The 23,544-nt window shown below is 29.0% G+C and overlaps 2 protein-coding genes across 5 annotated transcripts; one reads left to right on the top strand and one right to left on the bottom strand.

Moving 5' to 3' along the window:
- Positions 1-4,369: 4,369 nt before the first annotated feature.
- LOC109792720 (pentatricopeptide (PPR) repeat-containing protein) lies at positions 4,370-7,633 on the bottom strand. The gene has a single exon (XM_020352153.3). The coding sequence runs from the start codon at positions 7,517-7,519 to the stop codon at positions 5,171-5,173; it is 2,349 nt and encodes a 782-aa protein (XP_020207742.1). The 5' UTR covers positions 7,520-7,633; the 3' UTR covers positions 4,370-5,170.
- A 2,570-nt stretch (positions 7,634-10,203) lies between these two features.
- Positions 10,204-14,629, top strand: LOC109817539 (imidazoleglycerol-phosphate dehydratase, chloroplastic). Of its 4 annotated transcripts, XR_002241355.3 has the most exons (9): positions 10,209-10,551; positions 10,636-10,760; positions 11,241-11,345; positions 11,682-11,774; positions 12,525-12,599; positions 13,397-13,459; positions 13,761-13,870; positions 14,178-14,344; positions 14,458-14,629. XR_002241355.3 is itself a non-coding variant. In XM_020382819.2 (8 exons), exons 1-8 carry the CDS (start codon positions 10,308-10,310, stop codon positions 14,203-14,205), a joined length of 843 nt encoding a protein of 280 aa, XP_020238408.1. In that variant the 5' UTR covers positions 10,209-10,307; the 3' UTR covers positions 14,206-14,441. The 4 variants fall into 4 exon arrangements, 3 of the variants coding, with proteins under 3 accessions (XP_082916267.1, XP_082916268.1, XP_020238408.1); XM_020382819.2 differs by lacking the exon at positions 14,458-14,629 and having other exon boundaries at positions 14,178-14,441; XM_083060141.1 differs by lacking the exons at positions 11,241-11,345; positions 14,458-14,629 and having other exon boundaries at positions 10,204-10,551; positions 14,178-14,441.
- Positions 14,630-23,544: the final 8,915 nt, after the last annotated feature.

The raw sequence follows: 23,544 nt of genomic DNA, 5'->3' as shown, positions 1-23,544 counted from the left end.
TTAGCCAAATTATAGAAAGAAAATTTTGAGATATATATTAGTTAAAGGTCGCTTGAAAAGTACACTTATATTCTCCATTTTGAGGGATAACGCCAAAGAAGAAGGCTATGAGATTATAGTGGGGCGGTTTCAAAGAGGAGGGAAGAAATGGTCCATCATTTTGTGTGATGTTTAATGTTCTGCTGATATGCACACTTCAACATGCCAGCGGCGCCACATGCTTTTGCTGCTGCGTATCCTAAACTGGCCAACTTGATAGATATTTCAATGGTACGGATAACATGTTGGCTCTGACAAAATATTATTTCATTGTAAATATGCATCCCGTGGCTTCAAATTTTGTTGGCCAAACAATAACAGACCCATTGAAGGAATTTTCAAGATTAAGATTTACTATAAACCTGGATAGGTCTATCTCTATTAAAGTGACTTGTTTTAAGGAATTTGATGTATAGTGCTCTAGATAACTCCGTCTCTAAAAGAAATGGGCTAAGAGTCAAACTATATTACAAAATTATCTTATATTATAAAAATTATTTTCTATTTATATATACTATTTTAACTAGTTGATATAGAATTTTTAGCATGTTTTCACACCGAGAATTAATAAGTCTCCTAACAACCAATAATCATTATAATAAAGACTCTGATATATTCTTATATGAGTTAATCATCTATATAATGACAGTACAAAGTTTTTTTACACTAGTAATTAATTATATATTTTAATTGTGTCATTTCACTGTTAAAAGTAAATGTGTTTATAGTGACATGGTATAATTAAAAGATATAATTAGTTGCCAGTGTAAAAAAAATTTATACTAACAGTGTATAGATGATTAATTCTTCTTATATTATCTTAAAAAGTAAATTAAGAATCTAATTCAACTTTATAAAATTCTTTGTAAGATAAAGATTACTCTCTACTTATATATATTATTATAATCTTATTTCTAGTTGATGTGAATCTCCAAGAAACATCTTATGCCTATATCATTTGAGTTTGTTAACTCATACTATAAATTAGGTTATGATGTTCCATACTTTTTTTTTGGCATGTTTGATTATGTGTTATTACATTTGAGCCATGAAAGTTATATCTAATAGCATCTGAAAATCACATTTATGACGAAATGTAAAATCAAATTAAATTTAAGTTCTCAAAATCATATCTATATTAAAATATAAAACCAAGCATGCTAGAAATTAATTTTCAATTTTTCATGATATCAAAATCTCATTTAAGTGAGTTTTTTTTTATTCATTGAAATTACATGTTTAAATAAAAAATAACATATCTTAATTCTCAAGAGAATATAGGTATTGGCAGTGTTGTTGGGTATCTCTCTTCATTAATAATACATATGCTAAAGATGGGGAGTTGGTGTTGACACTTTTTTACTAATAAGTAACAACAACTACATGGCATCCTACGAAAATAAAACATGGAAAAGTGTAGGCCATACATACAAATGCAATGAATGTCGTCATAAACACACACGTAGACGGATTCCTTTATTATTTGCTTTGTTGTGGCACTTTACAAGTAAACGTTAAATATGACACCAGAAAGCATGCCAAAAAGCACTTCTGCAAACAGCAGCGCATAGTCAAAGGGTCATTATGGAGGGAATAGTCGTAATTTAAAGACAAGATGAAAATTTAATTTAAACTCAATTTTAAATTTTATATTAATGTAAATTTAATTTAACTTCATTTAATAATTAGGAGTAGAGAAGTTATGCTATCCCAAAATAATGGGGTGCCAGAAGGAAGTAAAACTGACAGTATCATCTGGATGAGCGAAAAAAAAAAGGATTTTGATGGATATCATCATTCATAAGATTATGTTGAAATTCCGGGGGCAAAGCAATTGTAGAGTATGACAACTTTATTGACATTTGGCAGATAACAGAACAGAATTTAACTTAAAGATGTGTCCATTAAATATATCCACGTAACAATGATCATAGAGGCAAGGTCTATTCGTACATAATGAGTGTTTGTCATGTTCTTGACAATTGGATAGCAACGTGGTTAAGAAGAAGGAAGAGGTGACTAATCTATAGATGTAACTTGTGAGGAATATTATTAATAATAGATTAGTAGGCTATGATCATCCATTTCTGAGTACGAGGCCTAAGGCCATAGAGAAAAAACAAATATTAAGAGTAGGATTGTGCTTAAATTTGTTTTTATTTTATTTCTCTCAACAAAATGTTTTTCATATATATCATTAAAAATTAAACTCCTTATAACATACTTAAGAATCCTGATTTTATTGGTTATTCTTCAATTAACCTTCCTCTATACCTATTACCCTCCGTGGCTCCATCACCAATCTCATATGCTTCAAAAGAGGATTTAACGAACAGATTTCTTACCAAATAGAGTATTAATTAGCAGCAGTAATGAGTTAATCACATTTGAATCCTACCAGAGATAGGCAACCTTATTAAGTATTGTTACTTGTCTCACTTGTACCTTATTCTCAATAGAAGCACCTTATCAACGTGCTAGGGTCTTTTATTAAAAGCCTATGAATCTACTAAAGCTTATAAAAGCAAAAGCATCGTAGATTCGTAGGGAACTATAAAATTTCAGTGGATTGACTCCTTGTATCACTATAATTTGTTTTTACCAAGTGATATTTTGTAAAGTCTGCACAAATATCTGCAGCAGATCCTTTTGCTTTTCTTATACATTTTCATCTTATCTTATTTCGTATGTGTTACAAATAGAATCATGAAGCAGATGTTTATACATGTTTTATGTCCCTCAAAATGCTCCTACGCTCCTTATAGAACAACATTCCCTCACCCTAACAAAGCAGAAAAAAGAAATCGAAACTCAACTTCCAGATTAAGTCAGCAACTCAGCCTCAATAAGTGTTTGTTTTGGCGTTTCATAATGTATTTTTACATCAATTCTATCCGAAATATAAAAGTTAAAACTACTTGTTTTTAATTTGACGTGAAAAATCACCTTGTTAACACCGAATCAAACACGCTATCAATTAACAAAAACGGGTTATCACTTTGAATTTCCGTGGTCTTCTATTGAGCGTGAATCCTTTATGAGAGTAGAATTCACTATGGGAAATGGCTTATCCACACACATTAGAACTTTTGCATACTGAGAGGGTTAACTAATTATCTGAAGTGATTCATTCAAAACCAACGTTGCTGAACATGTCCAAGTCGGTAATATGAGACTTCATCTGCAAGCTTGATTGACTCGTAGAATATTTTTGATAGAGAGAAAAGAAATAAAAGAGAAATAAAGAAAAGAAAAATAAATGAATGGAAATAAGTAAGGAATAAAGTGAAAATTTAGTTATTTGATTTAAGAAAAATTAGAAAAAATCAAAGAAAAATAATATTAATATTTAATAGAATAGAAAGAAATATATGAGAAATAAAATGTATAATAATAATAATAATATGTAAGAGAATTAAAAAAGAAAAAAACAAATAAAGAAATTAAAAAATAATAATTTAATCGATTTTTCTAAAGTTTAATCGATTATAGAAAAATCATAATCGATTAAGCTTGTTTTCAAAACATTATAACTTCTCAAAAGTCAAGTCATGACAAAATACAGTTTAATCCATTGAATTGTTATTTAATCGATTAAATTTTTTGAGAACGGATGATTTCATGGTTTCTCATGAAAAAAATATAGTCAAGTCATGACATTGATTTTTAATTGATTACCATTTTTTTTTGTGTGTATTGTTTATTGACGCACTAATTTACACAGAAATAAGGTGTAGATCTCATTCTTTTTTTATTTCTTTGCTGTTGCATTTCTTTGCTTTCAAACGATCTGTGTTTTTTTATTTCTTAGCCATTTATTTGCTCTCCTTGCCAATTCATGGCTATTTCATCTCTACCGGACGTAGGGGTAAGCATTCTTGGGCTCATTCCTTAAGGTTATGTTTGGATTGAAGAATGGATTTGGGAGAGTGGAAAAGGAAAGATTTGAAGAGAAAGAGAGTGGAAAGTGAAGTTGTTTGGATTAAGGAAAAGATAGTAAAAAGTGAATAGAAAGTTTGTGAAAATTTGTGTAGAAATTGATTGATGTAATAGATAAAAATTAAAATTTTAAACAGATGAATATGTAATTTACACTTTTACCCTTGGATTAAAAATGAGTAGAATATTATTTATTATAAATAATAATAATTACAATAAAATTATATTAATAGGTATAATTTACTAAAAAAAATAATAAATAATGATAATAATAATAATAATAAATATTAGAAAAATAATAAGAATCATAATAAATAATAATGATACTAATTATAATAAATAATAATAATATTAATAATAATGATAATAATAATAATAATATTTATAATAATAAATAATAATAACAGAATATTTATAATAATAAATAATAATAACAAAAATATGGAAGGAACGCGCCTGGAAGCAAAAATATGCCATCATAATCGATTATGCTGAGGCATAATCGATTATGTGCCATGCATAATCGATTATGCTGGCTGGGGGTTCAGTTTTTCACCGCGGTTTGCCCTCCATTCTTCATTCTCATACCTCGGCTACCCTCCCTCATGCATAAAGAAATGAAGCTTACCTACAATGGCTGCCCCATCAAGAATCACTGCAGCAACAACCACCCTCGCACGAGCACACAGCACACACAAAGTTTCCAAGTCTCTTATAAACGCGTGACTAGTGAGACCCATTCAGCCTCATTTCAAACGCGTCACCATGCCATTCAAACGAAGGACAAAGGCCCATGAACCATGATAGAGATTCTTCTGCTGCATGGCACAGTCTCTGCATGCATGAGCATGGCAGAGCTTCATCTCTTTTCAACTTTTGGGCAGGGGTATTATCGAGTTTTCTCATTTCTTACGTGGCTTTCATCTCTTTTCTTCACAACTTCGCGAAGAATGGTCATGCAGGTTCTTCCGCTTTTCTTCACTTTTCTTTCGGTGCAAATCAACGGAAACAAACGTCAAGTTTCTTCACCTTTCGTTTGTCGTGAACAGTAAATCTCCCGAAACAAACAGGGGCTAAGAGACAATTCTCGGCCTATGGCCAACTAAAAGTGATGGCAAATTTATGCTTTCTGGTGAATGTGGTTGTAAATTACTGGTCAAATTGTAGTCTACACGAAATTGAACTGTTTCTTCTACCAGTAATCCTGACAGGAGCAAGAACCATCCTTAAAATGATGAAAACGCGTTGCATCCCTTACTATAATTTCTCTTTCCACAAGCATAGAGATATATTTTATGGCGGAATGGCAGTCATTACAGACTCTAAGATTCTTCATGATCCTCAATGTAGTATGATCTGGAGTATTTATTAATGCAAATGCAATGGCGAGTTTTTCACTATGATGTCTAAGGATCTGTTCTTTCACTTCTTGCTCTAGGTCATGCATCACGGAATTGGTGTCAGGAATAAAGCCCATTTTCTTGATCTCCTTCCATATTTTTGAAATCATACGATAGATTGCATCTCTTTGTGGGTGAAGAGCATCTTCAACCCCAAAAATATGGACTTTGTTCTGGATTTGAACCCAACTGAATCCTTGTTCTTTCTTTACTGCCCTGTCCCTCATTGACTTCCTAACCTTGGCAGCATCCTCCCATTTACCGCAGGCTGAAAGTGTATTAGCAAGCGCTGAGTAAGCCCCACTATTATTGGGATCAATAAGAAGCAATTTTTCAGCTGCCACTTTAGCCAAATCCACATTTTTATGAACCCTGCAAGAAGACAAAAGTGAACCCCAAGCTACAACATCTGGTTCAATAGGCATATTTCTAATAAAATCATATGCTTCTTCAAGCAATCCAGCACGTCCAAATAGGTCAATCATGCATGCGTAGTGACTAGAGGTGGGTTCAATGTTATGAACGCTTTTCATCAAATTAAAGTAACTTTTACCTTCTTCTACCAATCCCACGTGTGTGCAAGCAGACAACACACTAACATAAGTAATGTGATCAGGCTTTAAGTTAACTTTCAGCATCTTTTCAAACAGTTCTATGGCCTCATTTCCAAGACCATGTTGAGCTAGAGCCAAAATCATGGAAGTCCAAGTCGATGTATCCCTGTAGGAGCATATCCGATTGAATACTTTCCTAGCATCTTTGATGCTTCCAGATCTAGAATACATGGTAATCAAAGCATTACCCACAGAAACTGATGATATTTCTTCCGATCTTATAGCAACTGCATGAAGCTGCTTACCATGATCCAAAGAAGCCAAGCTTGAAAAGATACTTAATACCGCTGCCAGGGTATAGTTGTTTGGCTTTGGACCATCTCTAATCATTGACCTAAAGAGCGCCAAAGCATCACTAAGTAAGCCATTCTGTGAATAACCAACAATCATGGCAGTCCAGGCAACTACATCACGAAACTTCAATGAATCAAATATCTCTCTGGCAGGGTTTATATCCCCAATTTTGACATAACCATCCAAAAGTGATGTGAATGCTATAACATTAAGACTGGAAGTCCCAGTTAGTTCTACAATCCTTCGAGCAATTTCAATAGCTCCTGATTTCGAATACATTGAAATAAGGGCATTTCCCACTGGCCCAGCAATGTCAACATTGGCTCTTATAATATGTGCATGAATTTGTTTCCCAGGTTTCAGTCTTTCAAGATTGGCACAAGCAGACAGAACACTTCCCAAGGTGAACTTATCCGGTTTCAAAGATGAACTCTTGAGCATAAGAGCAAATGTTTCCAGGGCCTTGATGTCATATCCCTGATGACAGTACCCTGTGATGATGGAATTCCAAGAGACAATATCCGGATCAGTCATTTGATCAAATAGTGCAAGTGCATGGTCAAGTCGACCAAACTGCATGTGCATCGAAATCACAGTATTCCAAGTTGATTTATCCTTTAACCTCATCCGGTCAAAAACAAACTCTGCCATTACAGAATCACCACACTTTGCATACATGTTAAGCAGTGAATTTGCCACAGGTACAACCCCGGATAGCCCCAGTTTTACAACGAATGAGTGAAGCTTCTTTCCAACATCCAGGGCTTGTGTTGCGGCACAGGAAGCAAGAACATTGGTAAACGTGAACTGGGTCGGCGAAATTCCAGAGGAAACCATGTGGAGAAACGTGTGAATAGTGCTGTTGAAAAGACCCAAGTGGTTATACCCCACCATCATGGTGGTCCAGGAGACAGAATCTGGTTGGGGAATTTCATCAAACAGTTGGCGTGCAGAGTATAAGTTGCCTCCCTTGGCGTACGCGGAGAGAATAGTGTTCCATGAAAAGGTGGTTTTAAGGGGCATTTCATCGAACAGGCGGTGGGCATCGGTGAATGAGGCAGTTTTGGCGTAGAAATTGAGTAGGTTGTTCGCCAAGAAGACGCCGAGGCAAAGGCCGTGTTTGATGATTCGAGCGTGAATGCATCTTCCGATGAATGGGTCCCGGGATTTTATTGCAGATTGGAGAAGGTAGACGCATGTCTCGGAATGGGAGGGAGGATTTGGGGATTGCATCAACACAAACCACAGTGGCTTTCAAGGCTTTACAAACGCGCCACTTTCACTTTCTTCCCATCAATTTAAACATAATCTACTAATAATACAATAAAATAAATAAAAACACTCATTTCTCATTACCTATAATGAGTATTTTATGAATATTCCTAAACTCTAAAATTTCATAATTAATTTTAAATATTAAACTATTTAAATACTAGTATTTTAGATATTTACATGATGTAAAATTATTTATTTTGTATTAAAATAAAATATTATTCATTTATCCCAGAAAGGGACGACCAAATATGATAACAAATATATAAATATTAATTCATAAAAAATACTTATGGTTACATTTTTTAAAAATTATTTGAAGACATAATAAAAATATATATTTTCAATGAAGATAAATCAAATATTCCCTTTTTTAAGATTACTAATATAATTTCACATGTTATCTTCTTCATATTTAATTAGTTTTCAAGAGTTTTTTTTTTTGTATAGTAGTTTGTTTGCATCATACATTTAGTGCATGTTTGAGGAAGATGATTTCTTGTATTTTTAAGCTGTTTTTATTGAAAATAACTGTTTTTATTAAAGAAATGTGTATTTTGGGAAATTATATTAAATTTATGAATAGAATTTTCTAAAAATAAATAAGTTGTTTTCAACAATCTAAAAATTTGAAATTTATGATTATTTTTTAACAAATTTTTTTTCTTTTCTTTAAGACTAAAAACCTATTTTGGTCCCTTATAATAATTGTTTGTTTCAATTTAGTCCTACTTTTATTTTTTGTCTCAATTTGGTCCTTAATAAATTAATTGGTCTCAATTTGGTCCCTAATAAATTTATTGGTTTCAATTTGGGACTTTCGTCCAAATTATTTAAACGGAGTTAACTGTGTGGCCACGTGGATGCCACGTAGATGCATAGGTGGATGTCACGTGGATGCCAATTTTTTTTAAAACACCTGGAACCAGAACTGGTTACACTTTTGGTGTGTTAATTTTGCATCCGGAACGGCCCGTTCCAGGTGCAAAATTTACACACTAAAAGTGCAACCAGAACGGCCCGTTCTGGTTCCAGACTGCTAAGCATAAACGATCAATGATTATAGTTCACGTTGTGAATCATGGAAGGAAAAAGACCAAGGTACAAAGCATTTCAAACACTAAATTTGGTAATATTGTCAATGGAAATTGATAACTTCAATTACTAAACAATTAAGCTATACAGTGTATTATTAAGGACAATGCAATGTATCACTAAAGATAATGGTAGCAGATTTTATTTCATTTAAAACTGGAGTGAACCACTTACTACCAAATTGACACTATACAGTAAAGGATGAAATGATATAGTATTTTTTCTTGAAGTTATTAACGATGTACCCCAACAACAACAACCTGTTCTTGAAGAGGTAGAACCTGAAGTAAAAGAAGAGGATACACAGGACTAACATTTCACCACAATCATATGCAGGGACAGATCTAAGTTAATCATAGTGGGGGCACTTGCCCCCACTAAAATTTTTTTCATTCTTTTTTTTATATATATAAAATATTAATAATTTTATAAAATATATATTATTAATTATATTTTAATTATGTTGTTATATTTAATATAATAAATATATTAATATTTTTATATATTTTATTTTATTGTTTAATTATTTTTTATTTTGTGGTAAAATTATCTTCATTTTTAATAAAGAAAAAATTTACTTATTTCAAGAGTAAGTCTTGATAGATTTATTCTATTTAATAATTAATGTTATATATCAATTTTTTAAGAATTTAATTGTTAAATTAAAAAGTTTTTCATGTATAGATCAAATTTATAAAAAATTTTATAAAAATTAAAAATCATATGATACTTCGTTAAATTTATTCAAATTAACATATAAAATATTTTTGTTTTAAATGAATGTAAAAATTTTATTATATTTATCCTATTAATTTTTATCATTTTATTCCTCTAATTTTAAATAAGTTGCAAAAAGTTATAAAGTGACACTTAAATATTTTTTCAGACAGAAAGAGAAAAAGAAAAAGTTATTACTCTATTTATAAGACAATTGTATTTTATAAAAATAAATAATTTTAAAATTTTTACCATAAAAAAAATATTTTTCAAAATTATTATATTTTTTAATAAAATTAATAAAGAATATTTTATTCTCAGTCTTGGAACGGGCCGTTCTAAATCCAGAACGGCCGTTCTGTAACCAGAACGACCCGTTCTGGTTTCAGAACGGACCATTCTGGTGTACTGGTGGTGTGTTCATTTTGCATCTAGAACAGCCCGTTTCAGATGCAAAATTAACACACTAAGAGTGCATCCAGAACGGGTCGTTCTGGTTCCAGGTGTTTTCACAAAATTTGGCGTTCACATGGTATCCACGTATGCATCTACGTGGCATCCACGTGGCCAACAATTAACTTCGCTTAAATAATTTGGACGGAAGTCCCAAATTAAAATCAATTAACTTATGAGGGACCAAATTGAGACCAAAAATAAAGTGAGACTAAATTAAAATAAACAATTATTATAAGGGAGCAAAATAGATTTTTAGCCTTTCTTTAACTACTCTTTCAATACAAATTTTAATTTTTTTTTCTCTCTTCACTCACTTTCTTTTCTTCTATCCAAACGGGCCTTGTAAAAAAATGGTGCAAATAGAAACAGGCATACCCATACAAAGGTTGCAATTTATTTGGGCTTGAGTTGGTTTTGTGTGGACCAAAAACACCTTGTGAGAAGATCGGCGTGGTGGCGCTGTCGTTGTTACGCACTCTGAATGGAGCTGTCTGCACCTCCCTCACCCTCTCTTCTAGTTCCCCCATGTCCTTCATCTCTGCTTACGAAATCTAGGGTTAGGGTTTTACTCAGAACACCGAACACCACGTCCCTACCTTTTCGACCTTCAAGCTTTTCACTCAATCAACGCAATCTCACTCCAATGAATCTTCCCAGAGACGTCACTTGCGCGGCTTTGGAGGGAAACAACTCTTCAGCTGCAACGGCTTTGCCAATTGACTCAGGTCACCACAAGCCTCACTTTCCAATCTCCGTTCTGATATTTTGGATTTTCCAATGAGTTTTAATGCTTTTTCGATCATTTTCAGATGCTAGAATCGGAGAGGTGAGAAGAGTCACCAAGGAGACCAATGTATCGGTCAAAATGAACTTGGATGGCTCTGGGATTGCTGATAGTAGTACTGGAATTCCCTTCCTCGATCATATGCTTGATGTCAGTACTTTCAACTCAATTTTAGTGTCTTCTTCTTGCTCATGCTTTGTATTTTATATCCCATTGTTGCCATCTGCCTTAAAACCTAATATAAGATTCAATCATTGTTCATATAGTCATATACGTGCCTATTATTGTATGTTCCAGAAAATAAATTGCGTGGTCACGTGGGAGCCCAAAACAAAAGTTTAATTGATTAATTAAAATTATCACATCCAAGTTCTTTATATAATAGAACAGTGAGCATGTTAAGGTTGGAATATGAGAGAGATTAAAGGCTAGGTGGATGTGGGATGGACTTTAATCTTGTCTATAAAAGAAGGTATCCCACTGGAAAGATTTGAGTTGCTAGAATCTGATCACGAATGAGTAGTTTTATGCTTTTTAACTTGAAAACTAAACATTAAAGAATGTTAAGAATGTAAGATTATTCAATGGAGATAGTAGTTATGGAAACTAAACTTGGTTGTAATTTTTCAGCAACTTTCTTCACATGGGCTGTTCGATGTACACGTAAAGGCTACAGGTGACATACATATTGATGATCATCACACAAATGAAGATGTCGCCCTCGCTATTGGAACAGTACTTCCAACTAAACCATTACATGAGAGGATTCTTTCCTCTCTTTTTTCTTTATGGGTTTTTCTATTACAATTGTTCCTTGAAACTCAAGCATGCTTCATAGTTCATTATCTTGCTTTGAAGACATTACTTCAAAGTTATATCTTTATATTTCATCTTTTCCTTTACACACAATGGCATTTAAGTAGTTGGTGACAAATTTAACAATTACAATGTCAACTCTAAGCTTATATCAATGGCAATTTGTAATTACCTAGACTTTCTTATCCTTTTAATAAATTTGCATTTATCTATCATCTTATTAAAACTAAAATGTTTCTATTACTTCATCTTCAGGCTCTGCTGCAGGCTCTTGGTGATAGGAAGGGTATTAACCGGTTTGGTAACTTCTCTGCTCCACTTGATGAAGCATTAATACATGTTTCACTGGTAATTTGCACACTGTTTGTAGAAATAATAATTAATTATTAGTTAAAGGTTCAACTTAATATATGTGTTGTGGGAAAAAATGTGATTTGTCCTTGCTTACAAGTTACAAATATATTAAATGAATAAAATAAATTGAAACAGTGTTGGGACTTTTGTATGTATAACCTTAATAATTTTATGTTATCATATTGATTAATGTGCATCAAGAAGTTCAATTGACTCTTAAAAATTTTGGTAAATTCAGACATAGCTGTACTGCACATATGAGCTTGTGTTGAGGGCATTCATTCATTAGCTCTGGAAGTAGTTGTACACAGGAATTAGGAGGTTCTAATGACTTGTCTGATCACCTTTATAAGTTTATTGTTTCACTGTTAATTTGTGTTATATACTTAATTACTTTAGTCATTAGCTTCCCTCCTTTAGTGTTCAGATTCCCAGATATCACAATTAGTAACTAGTTAGTTACAGACTTACAGTAGAGTATCACATCAGTAGTTAGTAGATAAATTCATAAATTTAGTTGGTTAGATAGGTTGGAAGGACAGAAGTTTAGCTTAAATATGGTGTAGAAGAAGAAGGAATCATCATTTGAATTTTTTGCATTGGGTAAACAAAACAGTAGCTCAGTTGTGAGGGGAAACCCTTAAGGAGGGATCTTTCTCGTTGTTCTGTTAATTTTTCAGTTAAGCTATAAAACCCGTTATTTTCCCTCTATTTCCATCATGGGTTCCTCGCACACTTTTTCAGGATTTGTCTGGCCGACCGCATTTAAGTTATAATTTGGACATACCCACTCAGAGGGTTGGGACATATGATACTCAGGTAGTGTATGTCTGTTTTTTTATTTCATTGAAGTTTAGAATTTTGTGCATATACCTTATGACTATTGTGCTTATGATGTGTGTGTGTATATATATATATATATATATATAGGGATCCATTTGTTATAAAAATAAGTCTCGGTAAACTTACTTCATTTAATAACTTATGCTCTACATTCAATAACTCGAAATATCAAATAATTTTCAAATTTTTTTAAAATTTGTAAACTTGATTTATGCATTAAAAAATTTTAATTTAACATTTGAATTGTTGAAATTTAATGTAAAACATGAGTTATTGAGTAAAGTTAGTTTGCTTAGACTTACTCCACACAATAACTCAAATTTTACATCAATTTTTAACAATTCAACCATTGCATTAAAGATTTTCAATGCATAGACCAAGTCTACAAATTTTTTAAAAAATTAAAAATTATTTGATACTCCGTTTCATTAATTTAAATTTGAAAACTTATACATTAATTTGAATTAACGAAACGGAGTATCAAATAATTTTCAATTTTTTAAAAAATTTGCAGACTTTCTATGCATTAACAACATTTAATTCAATGGTTGAATTGTTGAAATGTAATATAGAATTTAAGTTATTAAGTGAAGTAAGTCTAAGTAAATTTACTCCTGAAGTAAGTAAATCCTTCCTCTCTCTCTATATATATGTGTGTGTGTATATATATACACATATATTATTTGAATAATTTATCATGTTATTTGTTCCTTTCATCTTTCCCTTTACACTTATTTTTTGGTAATGAATTCACTGGATATTCTTGTTTATAGCTGGTTGAGCATTTTTTCCAATCATTGGTGAACACATCTGGTATGACACTTCACATTCGACAGGTATTAATACTTAGAATTTATGTCATAATCAGTTATAGTCATTAAATTTGTCACTTTATTTGTGCATATCATTATGAAAGAAACATACCGAATGAATGTTGTAGATTTTGTACCAGGGCTCTTTGTTGTATCCCATAGCCACATAGGTTAGAAAATTGAGATATTGTTTCTATGTTTTTCATGCATTTACTACATAATTCAACCTAAACTTTCTAGGTCTTATGCTTTTTCCTAGTTGATGTTTTTTATTCCAATTTTGAAAACCTTTTAACAGAATATATATGCATTCCTCTGAGCACAGCTTGCTGGAAAAAACTCCCATCATATTATTGAAGCAACTTTCAAAGCTTTTGCTAGGGCTCTTCGACAAGCAACAGAGTATGATCCACGTCGCCGAGGAACTGTACCAAGGTAAGGCATCTTTGAAGCTGCCTTTTGATTTGTACAAAGATTACGAGAATTAGATTTTATTTGCTGCTAGTATTGCTAAAAAAACCATTTATATTTTTTTTCCTGTTCTTTAATAACAAAGATGATCTCTCTGCTCTATAGGATCAGACCATCAGATCCATGATTTGTCTTCAAATGTAGAAATATTCAATTCTGTTTGTTTACATTCTTTGCATTCACAGTTGCAATGTTTGTACAAGAACTGTGAATTTCCTTGAATCTGCTTATTGTGTAAAACTAATACTATCCATCTTTTCTGTACGTGCAGTTCAAAAGGGGTTCTGTCCCGTAGTTAATATGTTCGGCCGGTGGACCTGCATGGTTTGTTCTGGTGTGGCTCGATAATCACATTCCTTAGATGCCGTATGATGATAAATGTTGGTGCTGGGGGGCAGTATCTGATAGAAGTTACTGGCCTCTGTAAACAATATTGTTGTACGTATAAATATTTTAGAAATCAAAATAATCTCTAGTGTTTTCTGGTGTACATTTTTAAATAAATAAGTTAAGTGAAATATACATATTTGGTGCACATTTTTTGTTCATAGATAATGGCCAGCTGATGGTGGAGACGTGGATGGTTCATGCTTGATACTTGAGAGGTGGTGCTCCATTATCCTCATTTATGTTTCAATTTTGATATCATTCAATTTATGTTTGTCCAAGTTTTGTCTTTCCATGCCCATAACCGTAATAAAATGAGTTTATTATTACTTTGAAGATCCTTCCTTAGGAGAGAGGGTAACACTTCTTTTGCGACCTTCTTTATTTTATAATAATTATGTATTATCTTTTTTTTTTATATATAATAACCACTATACAAAAGATACTTTTGTGTTGCCATGTATTTTGCATAAAGAGTATAAATAAATGGCAAAAAGTAATTAAAGTTAAATATGAAATAGCTGTTAACAATGGGGTGAAACTGGTTTTTGGTAATTAATTAGATGGTATAATAAAATTAAATAAAAAAATGATTTGAAAATTATAAGAGTAAATTAGTTAACAAAAAGTGTACATTAAAAAGATATTGTTTTTATTATTAGTATAGATTATTTATAATATTTGATCATAATGATCATAATAATTGTGTATCATCAATGAACATTGTTAAAATTAAATTAAAAATACTTACATATATTTTAAGTCTCTACAAAATAATCAAGTTTTGATTTTAATCTTTGTAAAAAAAATCTTTATTTTTCATCTATTTAGAATTTAGAACAATTATTTTTAGCTTATATTATTATGTAATAATTTTTAACTACTTATTTATTTATTACAAGGTTAAGTGACTCACTTAACTGTTATTTATAATTATTAGTGATATTATATTAGTATGTGATATTTCTAAAAAAAATTGTAGATTCTTAAAATGAATTTTATTTATATACCTAAAAATCATCATTATATTTTAAAGGGATGTAAATCAAAGAAGAAATATTTTGAAGAGATTAAAATCAAAATTTATTCATTTTATAAAGATAAACAATGTTTACAAATTTTAGAAGGATAAAAAATAAAGAATTTTTTTTACATAAATTAAAATTAAATTTTTTTTAATTTTATAGGAATTAAAAGCCAATTAAAAAGATTAATTATAAGACATGACAAGTTCAAGTGAGTAAGTGAGTTAAGAGATTTTAAGGCAACTCAGTAGCAGTTTAAATTATGACTGTTTATGTTTGTTCATATTGCTGGAACTCAATGCGACTCTAAGTCCTGAATAAAAGTATAAAAATTATGATTTGATGAAGAAAAAGACAAATCATATAAAAAATTGAATAATGAAAAACTCAATTCATTTTTATTCTTTATATTTTTTTCCTTATTCTTTGTATTGCCAATATCATCAAGCAATAACATGAACTATGAAATTGCAGTATACAACTTAGCTGTAATAGGAAATACCTTTTATTTTAATATATTGCATGTTTATGTGATTCACATTGCATCTCAATTGTGATGTTGAAGCATCTCAATTGTGATGTTGAAGCATCTCAATTGTGATGTTACCTGGGTGGATTCGACTCCTTTAAAATAAAAATTGTATTTTAGAAAATAAAATGTAATGATAAATATTGATTAAAAAATTTAAGATTAAAATGTTGTGATAGAATTAAATACACATATGATAAAATTTAAAATTAATCACAATTTTTATTATTAAATTTTAATTAAAATTATTATTATATTTTATTCTCTAAAGTGAAACTTCCTTGATCTATCGAAGGTAAATTCTAAGTAAAATTTAGAATCTTGTATAAAAAAAAAATTAAGATTTGTCAAGAGGAAACGAAAATTACACATGAAAAAATAAAAAAATATATATATAATAAAAATCTCGATTTTACATCATTATTTTTATTATTCTTTGTATCGCTAGCTAACATGATTATTTTCATTATTCTTCGTGATTCTTTGTCATTTTTTATCATTAAAACTTTTAAGTAAAAATTTTGGACTAATCATGATCGAAATTCGAAACCTCTAAATATCCCGTATTTGCGAATTATGTATATCTATGTTGTCACACCTCAATTGTGATTATTATTTTAATTCAAACTCTAAATAAAAGTGAAAATTAAGAATTACAAAGAGAAAAACACAAAATGCACATGACAATTTCATTTTTATAAATAAAAAAAAAATGCAAACCGACATTTTTCTTCAATGTGACTTTTTCTCATTGTCTATATCTTTGAACTAGAATGAAGATCAACACGAAAAAACACCTAATTGAAGATACTAATTCCCAATTGAAGATCCACCTTATTTTAAGCTAAATCATACATGAAACTGTAGTTTTCACAACCACCAAACATCATTTACAACTCAATATGACTTCGAACAAATAATCCCTTAAAGCTTTAAAGCCTTAACGCAAGATCTAATGTGTCGCCATTGAGGATAGCCCTATTAGAAAACCCGTTATCATTGATGGGTTTATTCAGCAAGTTGATATATGGCTTAGTTCCATCAATTGGAGAAACCTTCATCTCCCTTTGGTAGATTGGTGGAACACGCAAGCATGCCATTTCAGCAACATTATTCCTCATAGGCAACATGGCATGTGGGAGACCATGATATGACTGTGAAGCAACAACTACTTGCTGGCTGACACAGGGAAATGAGTTTATTCTAGGTTGTGGTGGTGCATGAAAAACACCATTGTCAACAAAAACTCTTGTTTCATGTGTCACCACAGGCCTAGGGAAACTGGATTGCAAAGGGCTTGAAATCGTTTCTCTGTGCGAGTTTACATGATTCAGGGAATTTAGCCTTCTCATGGCAGGATTTTCTTGATTAAAATGAGACTTAATATGGGCTATGAATGCTTGGAAGTTAGGAAGAACATGATTGCACAATTTGCATGTAATATTGTTTTGGTGAGGGTGTTGTCCAGAGTTGAAAACACCTAATTGAAAGCTAATGTTAAAAATGTTGTTGATATTCATGGGCATGGCTTAGGGCAAAGAACTCACTGAAAATGGAATATAAACACTTTAAGCACCGATGCCTCTTTTTATACGATAAAATATTTACACACATTAAATAATTTAATTAATATTCTAAAAAACATTATTACATTAATAGTAATTTGTCTTTTGACCATCTAGAAAATAAATTTTTTAACATGAGAAAAATAAAATTAGGTAGAAAATATTTATTACATTAATTCTAATTTTCAAAATAAAAAATTTATTGATATGATAAATGATTTTTATATTTTAATTAGAAGAGGACAAATTACTTCATGAATAAGTTTTTGGTAAAATTACTTCATTTAGTGTACATATTAAACTTCATTCATTTAACTATTTAATTAGAAAAATTATTGAGTAGATCAAATCTGTAAACTTTCATAATATTTAAAAATATTTTGATGAGAATATTTAAAATAATTTAATACTTTATTAAATAAATTCAACTTGCGTAATATACTTTTAAAAAATTGATTATAAAATTACATAACTAATAGTATTGTATTTATCTAAAATTGGCCTGCATGATTGCTAACTTAATATTAAAATATTTAAAGATTTTATAAATAGTTATTAAAGAGGATAGCTTTATCGAAATTTATTCCTAAAGTAACTTGGAGCCTTCACAATTTTTATAATATTTTTGACAATTTAACATATAAAGGGATATTATTATTCTATTTTAATTACATGCATTTATTTAATGTTTTTTTAAATCACTAAAAAATATTTAATAAGGTTTATTAAATATTACCTAACATACCTATTACTTTGCAAGACTGTTAAAGTAAATACATATTTTAATTAAGTGTAATACAATAACTTATTACTGTATTTTGTTATTAATATTCAATTAATTTATAGAAAAAAATATTAAATGAAAAATTAATATGCATTATTTTGAAAATATTAAAGTATTAAATTTTTTATATTTAATTATTAAAATATAAATAGGATAATATTCAATTAATAAATATTTAATATAGAGACACAAATGAAAAGATAAATAAGTAAATAATTTATTGAAGTGATAAGATTTTTGTGTTACATGATTTGTCACTTAATTGTCTAATAAGACATAAGAATATTTTTTAACGATAAATAATTAACTTCAAATATTGTCAATACTCTTATTACTTGTCACTAATTTGAGTATGATTAATATTAACATTTCTCAGGAGGAAAACATGTGGTCTTATAAAAAAAAAATTAAAAAAAAATTAATCATTTTATTTAGTAAATTTAAATGCCAAATCAGTTATATAACATCTATTTTGTCTGTGTCATAGATTTGATAGTCGAGTATAGGAGGATTACTACAAAGTTTTTTCTTCGAATCAATGCAATAGCATACTTAAAATTTGAAGTTCATATTATTAATTAAGTTGGAGTAATTTTGTGACAGTCGATATATATATATATATATATATATATATATATATATATATTTATATATAATTTAAATTCAACATCCCTAAGATATTGCTTAAATATAAAATAAAATATACCTAAATTCACTTTGGGTTCTCATAATTCTATGAATATACAATTTTAATTTCTCAAAAAAATTATTGTAAATTTGGCCTCCCTAAATTCAAAAATAAATAATATTAATTTACTGTTAATATATCATTTAAATTAAATAAAAAATGCTAACTAGTATTTGCAAATTATATTACATTAGTCACGTAGTGACTGTCGAGTAGTGTTTTGGATGAAACTTTAAATTGTTAATAATAAAAAGTTTTCAAATTTCAACAAAGAACCTATAATACAATATAAGAAAATAAATATTTTTTTCTATATTTTATGGTATTTTTTTGTGTGATATTTCATGGTTGTGTATAAAAAAAAGGTTTTTTTTTCCTACAATATATAACATTTAAACAATATAAAAAGAGTATTTAATAATTTTTCCATTTAATAATAATAATAATAAATATAAGTAGGAGAACGTTGACTTTTTATTCAGTTGATATAAAAATTGTGTGCAGACTATAAGTAGAAAAGGAAAAAAAAATGATATGAACGAACATAATATTAATAATATTAATGTAAAATCACAAAATTATTTTATATATTGATTTAAATTAATAAAACGAAATATTAAATAAATTTTAAATTTATTTTAAATTTATAAACTTAATTTATGTATTAAAATTTTTAAATTTAATAATTTGATCATTAAAATTTGATGTAAAACAGAAGTTATCAAATAAAATAAATCTAAATAAACTTATTTCTGAAGTAAATGGATACTTTCTTTTATATATATATAAATATTCAAGAGGATAACTTTATAAAAATTAATCATATTTTATATAATAAATATTTTAATAATAAAATATTATAGTTTTCTCTCTTTAACAGACATATATATGGAGGAAAAACTTGTGATTTTTTTAATTAAAATTACAAATAGTTATTCAATGTTTTTAAATAATTAAAAAATAATAAGGTGTATTAGTTATTCCCCAGCATACCTATGACTACTTATTTTTAGCAAAACTATTTATGTAAATACTATTTTAATTAAGAGTAATGCTGTAATTTTATAATGTACTTTGATGTTAATATTTGATCTTATAAAAAAATATATCAAAAGATAAATATATATATATATATATATATAATAATTTAAATAAAAAAGATTATCAAATACTTGTCTATTTTATAAATAAAAAGATAATTGGAAGATTATTGAAAAATTATTCGATTAATATAAATATTTATTGCAGAGACCACATGTGAAAAGAAAGAAAAATAAATAAATATTTAATTAAAGTGATATATCACATGTCTGTATTTCCATTAAGCATGTTATAATCAAAGAATGTAGTATTATTTCAAATTAATCAATAATTTCAACTCTTTGGTTTAAATTTATGATTTAGATCTAAGTCAAATACTCATAATAATAGAGCTTTATCAATTAATTATAGTGTGCTTGGATGAAAAATTTAAGAAATTTAAAAATTTTGATATTTAAATTACTTTGATTTTTATTTTTATTTTTTAAAAGATTTTTTTAGATAAGTCAATTTAAATTTTAAAATTTTAAATTCTTAGTTTAAATATGGTACTTTGATTTCATCATGATAAAATTGAATTTAAAAATATTTTTATATGTTGAGATTTTTAAATTAAATTTTATAAAAATAAATATTAGTCAAATTTTAAATATTTGATATTTTAAAAATTAATATCAGATAATATTTGATAATTTAAAAAATATTTTTTAAATATTAAATAATTAAAAATACAAAGAGATAGGAAATAAAATAAAATATGTAAGTGAAATAAAAAAAATATAAAGAATTTTAAGTTTTTACTCTTTTGACAAAATTTAAAATTTTACTATTTTAATAAATTTTAAGAATACTTATATTTCAAAATCTTTATAAATTTTTCATTCAAACAAAATAATTCAGCTAAAAAAATTTAAATTTTTTTAAACAAATAAATTATTCCATTATCCAATTTCAAGTAATATTTACAACAGCACAACAAAAGAAAATTGCTTTGTCGCATGCTTTGTTGTTGGTTTGTCAAATAACACATTAAACTTGTTTCATGCTATGTAAATAAATAAATTTTCAAAAAAAAAAATGCTCTGGTGGTTATATTAGCTTGAGTGACATTGTCTTTCATAATAGATATCTATTATAAAATATAAGAAAATATTTAACATTAGCTATATGTGCTACGCTAAGATGTATGTTAAAGTGGAAAAAAAATAATAAAATATTAACTTAAATATGTTTTTCCTCTCTTAAATTTAAGGTAAAATTACTTTTAGTTTTTTAAATTTAAAATTAATTTTTTAAGTTTATGTAATTTTTAAATATTTTATTTTAGTCCTTATACTTAAAATTTGTTTGATAATTTATCGAATACGATCATATAAAATTTATCTATTGATGTTCCTATTAGTGAATATATCACATTATGGTGCATAATTATCTCAATTTATGATTTTTAGATATATTATTTGTGACCTAAGTATAATACCATAATTTTTCGTTAATTATTGTTGTCTTTTAGCCATAATTGTTTATCATGGTGTTCTAAGATGAGGTGTTGAGAAACTTTAGGAGTTAAGAAAATTTTGAGGAGTCTTTCAATGTTTTAGACAGTTTTTTCAGGTATAAGTCCAATTAATTTAACCCTTAGAAGGGGGGAAATATATAAGATTTTTTGTTAAGAATTGAGTCTCACAAGTTAAGTTCTTCAAAAATTTAGAGAGATGTGGTATAAAGAAGCACTGTAGAGTTTGTAAGTCTCTCGTATTCTCTAAATCTTCTCTTGTGAGGGTGATTCCTTTCTTAGGGTCTTGATTTAGTTGTGTTTTTGTTGATTCAGGTCAGTGAATCGTAAATCATACTCGTTGATTAGTGTGAAGTATATAGATTAATGTAAAGTCTCCTCGGAGGAGCTTGAATTTCTTCATCCTTCTTCTCTTCCCTTCCTCATGGAATTTTAGGTAAAGGGGCTAAAAACTTGCTTTAGATGAGTTGCATGTTGTTTGATTGTTATCAAATGGACATGTGTTAATTGATTTATGGATTTTTATTATAGAAGAGTTGGGTTTGGAATGTTTAAAGCATGTTGGAAATGGTTTAGGGTTATTCTACCAAGTTGGTTATTGCATGTTGCAAATTTGGTGTAGAATTACATGCTTGGATTATTCTATTTTTCAGGTGACTTTGAGCCAAATTTATGATTTGCAAGTGCAAAACTCACAGTCATGTCAGGTATGCCTTTAAGACATTGAATGTGATTTCAATTTGAGGTGCTCTGTCTCTCTCACGTCGAGCGCAAGATTGGTGACGACAAGCGTGAAGAGAGATAAATACCTTAGGTTGAAACGACATCAAGGGTGGGTTGAATGAAACTGGTTATGAGGTGAGAGATTTGGTTTTGCTTGAATTGGTGTCAAACATCAAAGGAATGATGTCAGGTGTAAGGAGAAAGAATCATTTTTGCCTGATTTGGGATTGAGTGTGAGGCTTTGTTATGCTAGGCCTAGGGGTCTAGGGGTCTATACTTAATCCACATTAGGCATGGGTTAAATGGCATTGGGCGTGGGTGAGACAAAAGACTCCCTACCCCTATGATGTTAGGCACAAGTTACTTTAAAAATTATTGTTATTTGTATGATTAAATGTGATTTTGAATAAGTTAGGTAGATCTATTACATGTTGTATATTGATTAATGATAATTGTTCTATGTATATTGATTTGAGACAATGTATATATATATATATATATATATATATATATATATATATATATATATATATATATATATATATATAGATAGATAGATAGATAGATAGATAGATAGATAAATAGATAGATGATTGTATGGTTGAATTTGTTGAGATGCATTTGGATGCTATAAGTTTACTTATGTTGTTAAATCTATATTCATTGACCTAGGGGTAAGGCATATAGATGCATGTTGTTGAAGTGTTGATACTCAAAGTGTTATAAACATTTAGGTATGTTGTTTGACTTAGGACTATAGGAGAAGTTATTTTTTAAATTTAGATATTTCATTGTGTGGGATATCAATGTGGTGTTCTATGAGCCTAGTTATTGAGAAACCATCCTTAAGTAGGTGTTACATGTTGGAATGGATTTTTGAATCTTATTTAAGACCTTATTTAATGTGACTATGGGCTAGGTCGAGGTATATCACCTGCAATAGATCAATGTTGATCCACATGCGAGAAAGGTCGAGGTGTACGTGTATAACATGACCAACTAAGTAAAATATGAAGTCAGAGACTTAGTCCTTTAACTAAATATCAGAGGGGCATAATATTTAAAGGATAATTAGTGGGTTAATTCGATAGGTTACTTACTGTTGCAAGTTAATATCGTGATAGACTCATATCCAACCTGTTACACCTTTACACAAATACGAATTCTTAATTTAAGTAACGATATCCAAAAAATCATGTTATTAGGGATTGATATCCCAAATTGGTTGTTGATCTAACAAGTGTAAAAAGGTCGAGTTGGTTCAATAGGACCAAACCGCTTAAACTACTCATCTTGTTGTAGGAGATTTTTGTAAGTGAATGTGTAATGATACATCAGTTGAGGTGTATGCATATGATGCGTTGTGATTTGATGTTATTC

The sequence above is a fragment of the Cajanus cajan genome, chromosome 7, assembly GCF_000230855.2.
Source record: "Cajanus cajan strain Asha chromosome 7, NIPB_CcT2T_4, whole genome shotgun sequence".
In the NCBI taxonomy this organism is placed as follows: domain Eukaryota; kingdom Viridiplantae; phylum Streptophyta; class Magnoliopsida; order Fabales; family Fabaceae; genus Cajanus; species Cajanus cajan.
The sequence above is the reverse complement of the archived record's forward strand: the minus strand, read 5'-3'. Positions and strand labels throughout refer to the sequence as shown.